The sequence below is a fragment of the Toxotes jaculatrix genome, chromosome 21 (assembly GCF_017976425.1).
Source record: "Toxotes jaculatrix isolate fToxJac2 chromosome 21, fToxJac2.pri, whole genome shotgun sequence".
NCBI classification, from domain to species: Eukaryota; Metazoa; Chordata; class Actinopteri; family Toxotidae; genus Toxotes; species Toxotes jaculatrix.
In genome coordinates, this window is record NC_054414.1 from 3,413,952 (window position 1) to 3,426,221 (window position 12,270).

General features: G+C 42.4%; 1 protein-coding gene across 1 annotated transcript in view; it reads right to left on the reverse strand.

Annotated features, from left to right (window-relative positions):
• dnah9 (dynein, axonemal, heavy chain 9) overlaps positions 1-12,270 on the reverse strand; it is a 114,969-nt gene that overhangs the window by 32,438 nt on the left and 70,261 nt on the right. Inside the window, exons 55-63 of the mRNA XM_041029408.1 lie at positions 11,391-11,471; positions 10,539-10,718; positions 9,722-9,952; positions 7,521-7,715; positions 6,257-6,376; positions 5,112-5,300; positions 4,550-4,785; positions 4,339-4,461; positions 2,872-3,076 (exon numbers count right to left, since the gene is read on the reverse strand). Of these exons, the coding sequence (XP_040885342.1) occupies positions 2,872-3,076; positions 4,339-4,461; positions 4,550-4,785; positions 5,112-5,300; positions 6,257-6,376; positions 7,521-7,715; positions 9,722-9,952; positions 10,539-10,718; positions 11,391-11,471 (1,560 nt within the window). The remainder of the gene's footprint in view (positions 1-2,871; positions 3,077-4,338; positions 4,462-4,549; positions 4,786-5,111; positions 5,301-6,256; positions 6,377-7,520; positions 7,716-9,721; positions 9,953-10,538; positions 10,719-11,390; positions 11,472-12,270) is intronic.

Consider the following 12,270-nt stretch of genomic DNA (forward strand, 5'->3'; position numbering starts at 1 on the left):
CAACTCATAGGAGCAGAGGGAGCACCAGACGAGGTAGTTATTGTGGTAAAAGGTTGCAGACTGATCCCCCTGTGCACTCTCCAAAAAGGCAACTTGACATTTTAAGCTCCTTAGCCCGTCTTCTGCTCAGCTGAATGAGAGCTCTTTCACCTGGTAGTCATCTTATGGCTCAGTGGCAACGCTAACCTCATTAAAGGTATAATGGCACCGAGTCACTCAAAGAATATAAACAGGTACAGCCAATTTGCTCTCCGCTATCAGCCTGGCGATTGCTATCAGTCCGGGTTGTTTACTGACAACAAAAAGCCATTCAGCACTTCATTCTGCGGGCTGTGTTTTGATAGGAGTGTACACACAGCGATACCCCCACCACCCACCTTCAACTTTCAGTGTTAATTAAAATGATAAGTGAGTTCCAGATCTTGTTTTTTTTTTTTTTTTCCTTCACCCTCCGATCTCAGTGAAATGCTAATTAAACAAGCTTCATTAAATCACATTTCACTTCTTCTCCAATGGATTTTGCTGAGGGGACATTAGGCTTAAAATAACTCCAACATTTTGGGTTGTTTTTTGTTTTTTGTTTTTTTTTCCTTCCCCTCTCTCTATTTTTTTTGAAATTGCTGATTTGTCCATGAATGAAAGCCTACAGGCCTGAATAAAGCGTTGCCTACAGAGGCCCGATGCAAACAAGAGCGCCTCCAGGAAACCATCAAAATGCAAATAGCACTGTGTTAGAGTAAATCTTCCTGACCTGTTAACAGACTTCCCACATTATCTTCCGTTCTGATCTCAGAGAGACACCGCCGTCAGCCAGACGTGTTCTGAGCGAAGAGGGATTTCTGATTTTCCTTAGCCCCTCGACTAACAAGAGACGCATTTCAGGAACAGTGGAAGTGTGTCAATGTGTTGTCTAATTGCCGCGGTACAGTAGTGCCACTGGCCAATTCATCTCAAACAGCTGACATGAAAAGAGCGGGAAGCATCATTAGGAGCCGGAGCTTTAATCAGGGGAAGTTTTGCTTAATTGCAAACATTTACATTCGCACCGTGGACCGTACTGTGGATATCGTAACTATCTGCTGCTCATTACTCTTCAAAAGTCGGCCGCGAAAGCCGCCAAGAACCCGCTGCCACTATATACGCGGCGTTCTGAGCCAGACCATTAACTCTGACCAGCAGTGACAGCTTTAAGCTTACAGCTGGTGACAGCGACGCTGATCAACAGAGTGGAACAACAGCTCTCTCCTCACCGTCGAGGGTCGAGGGTCCGCACAATAATAAAGACGGTCATTTAAATTCAAAAGGAAAATGCGTCTCCTATCTGCCTCTCCTTTGATTTTGGAGAGGTGGATGTGGATGTGTGAACATAAATGAGTCTGCCAAAGTGATAAAAAACCAGGATGAAACTCCCTTGAGGATAGCATCAAGACACAATTACACAATTCCTGGAGCTTGATGATGAATGGATGAGTGTCACAGGAACAGTACTCAGGGTGACTGTGACACACTGGCACATTGTTAGTGCTTCAAAGTTAATTTGATTTTTTTTTTGATTTAGGATTAATGGATTATTGCCTGTATGGGTGATTCTTCATGGAAGCTACAAGCCATGACACTCAAATACAAATACTTTTTCTTTTGCTACTGTCTATTATCAAACTTAACCAGCTTGTGAAAGCGCTTTTTTTGCTGGTTTTCAATGCAGCACTAATCAAAAACTTTATTTAAACACTGCATCAAATGACTGTGTGATGTGAAAGGAGTCAGTTGTAATGACAAACCTTCAGAGGATCAACTCTGCAGCTCCCTTCAGCTCTCGGGAGAGTTCAAGTGTCTATTAGGCCATGTTAGCCAGCGCTGTCCACCACACCACCATCACTGACAACAAGATACTACACTTCCTCTTTCATCTGTCCTACTTAAGAGCAGCTACTGTACAAGCAAAATAATTACACCTTCCTTAGAGATGTAGCATATGAATTCTTACATTTTTGCGTTATAAGCTTGTGTGGTTGCAATTTAGTAAAAGCATTTTCATTTTGTGGCCCATCCACAGAGCACAGGCAGACACTCATGTAGCAGAGTGTGCCACTCGTTCTATAGAAGTCACATTAATTCCATCAACTCCCACAAGAAAAATAAAAGTGTTCACCGGAACTTGGACAGCAGGTAATAAATCATGGATTCATGCATAACTATTCAAAGCAGTCTTATTACTGACTAGACTGGATGTGAATACACATTTAATTCAACAACACTATTCCACGCACATTTAAGATAAAAATCAAATCTTCTGATTTCTCTACAGTGTGTTTCCACACAGAAATGCCACATGAACAACACCTATACGCACAAACACACACACACACACACACACACAACTATCCAGGGTCCCAGTCTCCCTAAGTGAAGGACCCAAAGCCCCATAATTATCACACATCCACTTAGTTTGCCGTTAATCAAAGGCACCAGCTGATTGTTTTGGAATCAAAGGGCCCAGACCTGGAGCCTCTTGTGATGTTTAAAGACAGACCATGTTTTCTCGCCGATGTGTAGCATTAAAGATGGATAATGACGAGCAAAAGCGCTGCGCCCTGCTTCTGGAGGCCCCGTGGCTCCTCAGACTGTTTCTTTTAATTACACCTGCATAAAAGTGATGTTAGGAGACAAACTCAAAAGAGTCCAGCGTGGAGCGGTTGTTTGTTCTCTGATAGCACCTGAAGAGTGTGACAGATACGGCTTTCATGTCTGCTCAGGTGCGCCTTCACATTCCTGCAGCGTATCAGATGAAAAGAGACTTATGGTTGTTGTTAAATAGCTGCATCAGGTAGCATTATCTCTCTGCCTCCGCTGACATTCTGACTTCCTCACCTTCAGCTGTTCCAGGTCAGGTCTCTCCATGCTGACCACCGCGGCTAGCAGCTGGTCCTCCAGACCGTCTCTGGTCACCGTGAAATTTATCAAGGTGCACTGGGCCTGCAGCTCGGGCTGGTAATGAGGGCTGGCGAGTTTGGTGTGCAGGATGAGGCGGAAACTGGGGTTGTACTCGCACTCCTTGTCTCCGATCTTTATGTACCTGTGTGGGTAAGCGAGGAACGGAAATTTTTGATCATTGAGAGCTGCTAAATGGAAGTTAAGCTTCTGATGCTAGAAGCAGACACCAGTCATTAACAGCAATGCTACAATTATCTGTCTCCTCTTTCAAAAACCCTGATAAGTTTTACTATGTTCTGACTAAATAATCCTCTTTCTTATAACTAATACACTTGTTAAAATCAGCAGTATTAGACTGGTGTTATTCTATACTTTTATTATTGTCAACAAATCCCATTAATTACTCTGTCTGTGGCTCTCAGCCCGTTGGTATAAATCTTTAAAAATGCTAAAAAATACATAGCTATATATTTTTTAAAAACAGCTTAGTAATTTCCTAAAACAGCTAGACACCATGGTTCAACTCAAACAGGAAGAAGAAGAACATTTGTAGGGGACCATTTCCTGTAGCAGATCACTACACATTTGCTCCAGCAGGACGGTGCCTTATCCTTTCTGTTTTTATAAAAATCTGAATTCATTTGAATCCATAAGGTTGAAGATTTACTGTAGAGTTGTATGCTAAAGCTCGTGCACCCCTGTTTCTGAGGATTGTTCAATGTAGACCTCTTTTGTCGATCAATATAACAATATTGCACAGTGAACTGTGCAGTGCCACTCCTGTGTCAGCTAAACCTTCCTGCGGCTCCTTTTTTTTCCCCCTTTCAGTCCAGCAGACTTCCACAGTTTTCATGTTCTTCCAGATCTTGTCTTGACTTTGGCAGTTTCCCCTTAACTATCATTTCTTATTGACATTTTAGACAGTGGAAGCGGATTTAGCCTCAATTAGCTTCATTTCCAGATACCAGCTCAGTCACTTAGAGGAGCTCATGGTTGTTGAGTGTTAACACAAGGTCTGAAGAGTCGGAGAATTTATCAGCTCTGCAAATGTCATCTGCTGACAATTCCTAATGACCACTCCTGACCTGCTGTACAAGCCCTAACCAGTCAATTAAGGCCTAACGAGTTAATGAAGCTCTGAGTGCTTTATAAGTAGAAGGGTACCCAAACTTTTGCACATGCCACGATTACAGTTTAACCTTTTTTTTTTCTATATTTCAAGTTAATGAAATAAAAAGTAGGCTAATTCTAATGCTAATTTTAAACTTTAACTGTAGGAAAGCACTAAACCACTGATCCCACTATATTCTTCTTTCCCCCAGTTACAATATGCTATGCTACTGACACATTTCAGCCAGAAATAAAACAACACAACACAACACAAACTTTCAAAATCTTTCTTACCTGCCCTTCTTAATGGTTTCCCTGCCCAGCAGAGGTCCAAGAACAGGATCCAGTGTTTCCTCCAAGTTCTCGATCAGAACCACGTCACCTGCTGCCAGTGCTCTTTCTATGGCATCCAGGTACCTGTCAGGGCAAATCAGCAGGAACTCCCACAATCAAAAATCTTGTCCAAAGAGTGACCGCGTGCACAATTCTCCGTAAAGCCTCTTACCCTCTCTGTCCGATGCGGATGACACGCAGGTCCTCGCCATATTTGTTTTTGATCCACTTGATGCCCTGCAGCTGGGGGTCCACCATGAGGGGCCAGCGCTGGCAGGAAGTGAGAATAGTTGCGTTCTCAGTGGACATCCTGTCAGCAGGCAGCCCCTCGTTTTGCCACGCTGCAATGTCGGCATCGTCTGTCAGCATTGTCAAAGGGTCCAGGTCAGGGGTCACTGGGATGGGAACCTTACAGGTGAGAAAACAGAAGCAGCCAATGGTGAGCATCACAGCTCTCGCAGCCTCCGTGTGTTAGCTCTGCTGGATGTTTCACAGGGAATGTTTAGTTAAAAGGTTTACCTCTTTATCATAACCTACAGAAATAATAACTAGGAAAATAAAAGCTGTTTCCTTTAATGTTGTCTTCATGCTTAACTGTCACTGCACAGAAAAAACACAAGCAGCCACAGCTGACTAAGGTCTCCACATGGTATCTCCATAGCTGCTGTAGTTCATTTTTGTGTACATCAGTCATCGCCCTTTTACGTACCAGGATACATCACCAGGCCACCCACCTTCAGCTGACTGAGATAAGGCCTCCAGGTGCTGTCCATAAGCTGGAACCTGTAGCGTTTGGTGAAGTATCCCAGGTAGGAGATGAAGGCAGTGATGAGGAGGACATCCCCACACAGAGTCCTCTCCTGTTTCTTGAAGTTTTCTACGGCCTCTGCCCAGCGAACATTTTCCGATGCCAGACCTCCCACCTGAAACACAGGGACAGACAGAGAGCAAAGAGATTTATTTATTTATTTATTCTTTTTTACTTTGCTACAACCATATTCCCCCATGGCATATTCTCTAAAATCAAATCTAAATTAATCTACGTCTGCAGTCATCGACGCACACGCTCATGAACATCAGGAAAATCTCCAGAACAACAATGCCTTGCTACCTTCAAGTCCTTTTTTTATTAGGTTTTCATATCCTTTATCACCTCTCTGCTCGTGTACCAACACCTCTACACTTTACTGCAGCAATGATCCAATTTCCCTTCAGGGATCAATAAAGTTCACCTTAATATCTTATCTCTTCTAAACTTGAGAGGCCCCGCACTTTGATACAGACTGTAACTTCTCAGCCCAGATGGTGGAAACGCCGTGCACTTTAGCAAGTTCACAGCGTTCGCACTGATATTTGTGATTGAGCAGACGAGCACAGCCTCTCGTTGTGTTGATGCTCTTGTCGGGGCCTTTTGGAAGCCTCCTCTGAATAATTCAGATTATCATACAAACAGTGTCAACACTCATCTTTCTGTTTTGCCGCCGTCAGCAGAAGATTTACACACTGGCAGATAATGGTGGGATTTGCTTATATATGTGAGTATGTGTGTAAACACGTGTATTATGTACCTAAGGAGGAGAGCAAAACTAACAGGCTGAGATAAAACTAGCTGCGTATGTTTATATATACTCTATATGTGTATAAATACAGGTTTATATTATGCAAAAATATCTATACATGTACATCATTTATCAATCCAAAAAACTACATGCTTAGTATAATATTTTAATCATGTAGCTGGATTGATACAGATACATCTGCATCTATGTGAGAGAAGGAGCACGTGGCACAGATTGGAAAGGAAGTGTGTTTGTGTTTGTGTGCATGTATGTTATTAAGGAGCTGATGCTCTGCGTGACTCCAGTGCTGCCCTCCTCACCAGACGGTTGGCCAAGGAGATGGTGCGCGCGGTCGATTCCGCTTCCTGTTGGCACTTGAGCTTGTCTGCTGTGGCTTTCTCAAACTTGGCTGTCAGCTTGGCCAGGTTCTCATTAAGGTTCTGAGAGGCCACAAACACCAAGACACACACACACACACACACACACAGAAATAGAGAAAAATTGGCACTTGTTAAAATACAGCATGGTCATAAAGAATCCTCAAAGCCTGAAAACAAAGATGACTAAAGTCTGCCTATGAAAGAAACTCGAGAGTGTGTGAAAAGTTGGGTGAAACTAAATCATTCCCTCCGCTATGGATTTATTTGGCATATGGAAGCAATTAGCACAAGGACAAACAGGATTAATCGGTGGAGAGGCACACAGGTTCACTAGATTAGTTTGAGGATTGCTAATTCCCCCTTGGCTCTGAACCCTATCTCCACTCAGCCGATCTGACTGAGGGCTGAAAAATGACAGCGAGGAGTCAAGCTGGATGTTATTAACATTCGTCACTCTGCACTCTGCAGGGTTTGATGTGAGCAGCAGAGGCTCCGCCGCAGCGGAGTCCCAAGCACCGTGCTCTGCTGGGGCTCTCTGACGCTCTGATGTGCTGAATGTCAAATGCCACTGAGAAACAATTATTTACAGCTGCTTTTATCAATAGGTTTTTAGGCTGATGGATTTGGTTTTAGATTAATGAACAGTAAAAGCCTTTAATAGCACTTACACCAGCTTTGTATTGATGAAATGCTGGTGGTATATCATTACTGGCAGAGCTCATGTGTCAACTGTCACTCAAGCCTTGATAAAAGTATTCATATCCTGAATTTTGGTTTCAGTTAATAGCCTCTGGTTGTTGCTATAGTGTTTATTTTATTTTATTCCTGTAGCATCATCTTCTTATTATACTGCATATCTTCAGGGTTTGATAGAGTCGTTGATCCATACTGATGTCTCTGGAATCTTTTATGGCTGCGTGCTGATATTGCTGGCTTTCACGAGTCATTTTTCAAGCCACACTCTGTTTTGTACAAAAGTCAGTTCACAAGCTCAAGTGTTATGACACTCTTTAGTGTTTGTGTCACAGAAATGACTGAGAAGCAAGAACAGTAAGTCTCCACTTTAATAAAAGTGTAATATAATTTCAAAGAATATATCGTCTGGATTTTAGATATTGAAACTGTCTTCTTTTGAAATAAATACTTGGCATACAGCAAATCAACTTTTCATTTCCTGTATTCTCAGTCGGATGCAGCAGCTTACATTGATCTTGTTCTTGATGGTGGTGAGCTTCTCCTGCGCAGCAGCCAGCTCTGCGTTGGCCTTGCTCAGGGCCTGGCGCTTGGGCTCCACCTCGCAGTAAACTTCATAGAACTTGACAATGTTTAAAACCCAGGAGCACAGACCTGCCGCTGCGTACGACTTGGAGGCCACCAGATCTGGCTGGAACTCTGGATCCTGGAGACGACCGATGAACCGATGAAATCCAAACACACACAGGTGGAAAAAATGCACAAGTGAAAAATAAATGCAGTAACTACATGTTTACACATATGGAGTTAAGACCAGAATCTGCACCTGCACTCTCTGACATAGAAAGACAGACAGCTAGCTAAACCAAGACAAACCGAGAGTTACATTAATTTAAAGCTAGCTGGTTGGACTGTTACAGGCAGGGTTGCCAGGTCTGTGGTTTTCCTGCATAACTGGGCAACTTTAAAAGTGTTTACAGTACATGAAATGATTTATTTATACCCAAATCCTACCAAACTATGTACATACACACACACACACACACACACCCACACACACCCACACCCACACACACCCACACACAGTGACAATGTGTTCTAATGCTCTCCTGAGACAACAAAAATGTTGAGAACCACTGGTCCACACCACATTTCTATATATTATTTATGAAAACACACTGTATCTAATTATATAAGGTCACTTAAGGACCTAGATAAAAGAACTGCTTTTATTGCTGGAACGCTAAACATTCATGCTGTTGAACAGTAGATATTACAGTACATCTGACAATGAAAGCAACGCTGCTGGATTTAAAGCAGTGTGTACAGTATATGGTACAGTATATGGTCTGGCAGAGGCATATTTTGAGTTCTGGTATTGGGCTGGTTTTATCACACAGACCTGGCAACCCTGGTTAGAAATGTATCTACTTTTTCCTACTTTTTTTCTATAATGAAAAAAAAACATTAGTTTTAGTAATGTAGTTTGTTACACTACATAAATGAGGCAGTAATGACTAAATGCAATCAAGATGGAGAATAAAAGAAAAAAGTAACAGTGGCTAAACTAGCCTCGGGCTCGTAGGCTGTGTTAGTTAATAATATTTTCAGATGTAGTAAATTCTAGATTTATTTCTTAGACCAGTTCATGAGCCGTAGAAATGTTAAAGGAGGCTGTTTGTATCTATAACAACTGTATTTGCACACTCCCTTTAAGCTATCCTATCTGGCTAACTTTCTGTGTGTGAAGACACTCAGTCGTCCAGCTCATGGTATTTCTCTGTGCTACACTACAACTCTGCAATTGAACTTGCTTTCACCTCTCACTTTTTAGATGAGAGGTGAAGCGTCTTCGAGAACTTGCTGAACATGAGCTGGTGTGGCTACAGATGACTGGATGCTGTTAAAAGCTGAAACCTGCAGCAACAGTGACACAAGTCGAGAAGACAGTGAACTGACACAGTAACATCACTTAGGCGGCAGCATCTCTCTTTTTTTTTTTTCTAACATCACCCCGGGTCAGCCAGCATACGTTACTGCTCATACCACCAACTGAGGCTGTAGCAAAAAGAAAGGTTGTGTTATTCCTTCTTTTAAAGGCACCGTAGTCTAATTTTAAGACTGTTCAATGGCCGTATCTGCATTATTTTAGGTCATATGCAGTCTGTGACAATGATTTTGGACAAATGAAGGTATTTCAACTGCCTGTTGCACAGATTTGGTGACTTGCCTCAAAACCTCAAAGTGAAACGTATAAAAGTCACTAAGACATAATGGGTTGGAAACATTGTGGTGTTTTCTTCATAAACATCATTTAACATTGGTTTTTGACGACCACTATTAAATATTAACTGTCTTTATAAGACATGTGAAATCATGTTAGATCCACAGTCCCTGGAAACTGAATGTTGGGTGGTTTACACACTGAATTTAGACTGGATTTTGGCTTTATCTGCTGCACTGACATACCTAGTATCCGCTCCATTGAACTTCATAATCAGGGTGGCTGTTAAATTTGTAACGCTTAATTAATTGGTTGATTTTCTCCGGCTGTCATTTGGACACTTGGCAGCCATAATGTGGCAATGTCATTGTAATCACAGTCCTGCTAAATTTATGACTTATTAGCCGAACTTGCCGAGCGGCAGACATTGCACACCGCGCGCCGTTAGCGTTGACTTCAATGAGTAAGGGGCTAATTGAAACGCTCACCTGCAGGTATGGCTGAATAGCTTTAAGGCAAGCCTCTGGGATGTTCTCTTTGTTGAAGTTTATCAGAGAGTCCAGGAACGCGTCCACTTTGGCCATCATCACCTTTGCAGCCTTCCAGCTGCGGTCCTTTGGGACTTTGCCACCGGGCGCCATCAGGACCATGACTGCCGCCGTGACGTTCGTCACCGCCGTCACCGGAGAGCCGAACGACTTCAGCTCCGTCAAGTTGTTCTGATGTAGGGAAGATAGAGGGAATAATGGAGGAAAAATGAAAGAGCTATCATTTAATTGAGTTTGAACAACTGAATATCCCTGTGGTCTGCTGGGAGGGGGGAGAAAAAGAGAAAAAGGAAAGGATTAGAATAAAGGAAGAAGAACCTGTGCTGACTTTGAGAAGACAACAGAGAATACTAATTAGGGCATCTTTAGAGAGCTCTGAGCAGTGATTGAACTGTCTGTTCTGCTTGTTTGAGCAGAGAGCACCTTTTAAACACAGAGGGTGTTTTTGAAAATCCCCTAGGCTGCTCATAAACCTACACGGGATGTGAAGATGAAGCGAAATGCCCGCAGAACATGGAGAAGACATTATTTTAGCAAAGACCCAGCTAAATCCTGTGATTCAATAATCTTTTATACAGTTCAAGGCCTGTGTGGACATAACTTATTCCACTGAAGCTGGGAAAATGAAATCAAACGAAGAAAAAAAAAGAAGAAGAAAAGAACACAACCCCTCTTAAAAAGAGAAGCAAACTAAGAGAGAAAAGTATGATTGAGCAAATCAATAAAACACAGCGAGGGATGGGAGAGGGTAACTGACCTTATTAAGAGTGTTAAGGGCATCCTGAGCAGCTATGAGAGCTGGTTCAGCCTTGGCCAAGTCCTCCTCGCAGTCTCTCTGTTTGCCGCTGACCACCACAGCGATGGCCGCCACCTTTTGCTCTTCCTCATCAGCTACTGCCTTCTCCTTGGACACCTTTTCGGTTTCTATCCCAACCACCTGCGGACAAGCTCACGCGATTTAGTGCCGGGGTTAATGGTGCAAGTTCAGTCAGTGGCTTAGATTTCACAGCACGTATACGCTGCAAAAAGTAGCCATACAAGCAAGTCATACAGTGTTTTAAACCAAAGAAGAGACAAAAGGGGAATTACAAGTGATTTAATATGCGACTACAAAATCAGCACCAGGCAAATTCGAATTCTGACAAACCCCCGAGCTGCAGAAAATACCCAGAAAAACATGGGACGGCGTTCTGATGTTTACCCCTCCGACCTATCCGAGATCGATCTACAACAGGAGCTGAAACAGATCAGAGGCTTAAGTCCATCTCTCTCTGAATGTCTCACATTGCACTGAGCAGTTTCTATATCCAACAGCAGAAATCTATCCGTGGATTATCCAGAGTGACAGACACACTGTTTCTAGAAGGACAAGCTGGTGCTGAATTTTTTTTTTTTTTTAAATGTCATATTTCATTTCTTTGAGGACCAAATTCCATTCCCCTCCATTGTTATTGGGGTCACAGCAGAAATCTCAGAGACAGATATCGCAAAACCTGGGCAAATAAAACCAAACTCTAGATAACACCAGAGGCATTATAGGTGAGAAAACACCATTACTTTAACAATGATATTTTCTGCAGCGTTTCTAAAAAGGAGCACGTGTTCTTGCCTGAATCAGCTTGTCGGCGTCCTCGTTCTTCTGCTTGAGCTCCACTTCCTGAGCAGCCAGCTTGGCCTTGAGGTCATCCACCTATGAGGGAACGAGACGTGGAGGCCAGGAGGTCAAGAGGATGTGAGCAGCTGATACTACGGACAAGCCTTCAGATCTGGATGAATGAACTGTAGAACATATTCACTAGACCAGAACAAAAGAGATTTCAGTTCTTGATTTTTAGTAAATTTGCAGAAGTTTCTAACAAGATGTTTTCACTTTATCATTATGGATTATTTGGAAGAGACTGACGAGCAAAATGGCAATTTTATCTATTTAAAATCACATCTACAATTAAAACACAATAAAGTGTGTAAAGCGGGGGCATGGCTCAGGTGGTAGAGCAGGTTGACTTTTGATCTGTGGGTTGGCAGTTTGATCCCCAGTATTGATCCCCTTAGGTGCTGTACTGCAGTTTCCAAATACTCATATATTATTGTCACACTCTATAAAAGGAGTCAAACTTGATAACAGTCCGATGACTATTTGCAAAGCCTTGTTACATTGTTTACAGTCACGTAGTGTGAAACAGCTCCACTTCACATACACCAATCTTTGATGCACATTGACTGCAGGACACAAATGACAAGAAAAGAACAATGCAATAACATGAGGGGAATAATCAACAGAGCATAGGGGCCGGGCTGCTGACAATAATCTATTTTTGTCTCATTAAATGATATAAGTAGCAATCAGGGTATATATCATGGGCGCTAATGAATCTATCACTATCATCTAATTCAATCTCTGGAGTGGTTTTGAAGGGCTGATCATTTGTTTTTGTTGTTTGTATCATTGTTGGATCTTATTAGTAATACAATCACTGATCGAGCTCAAT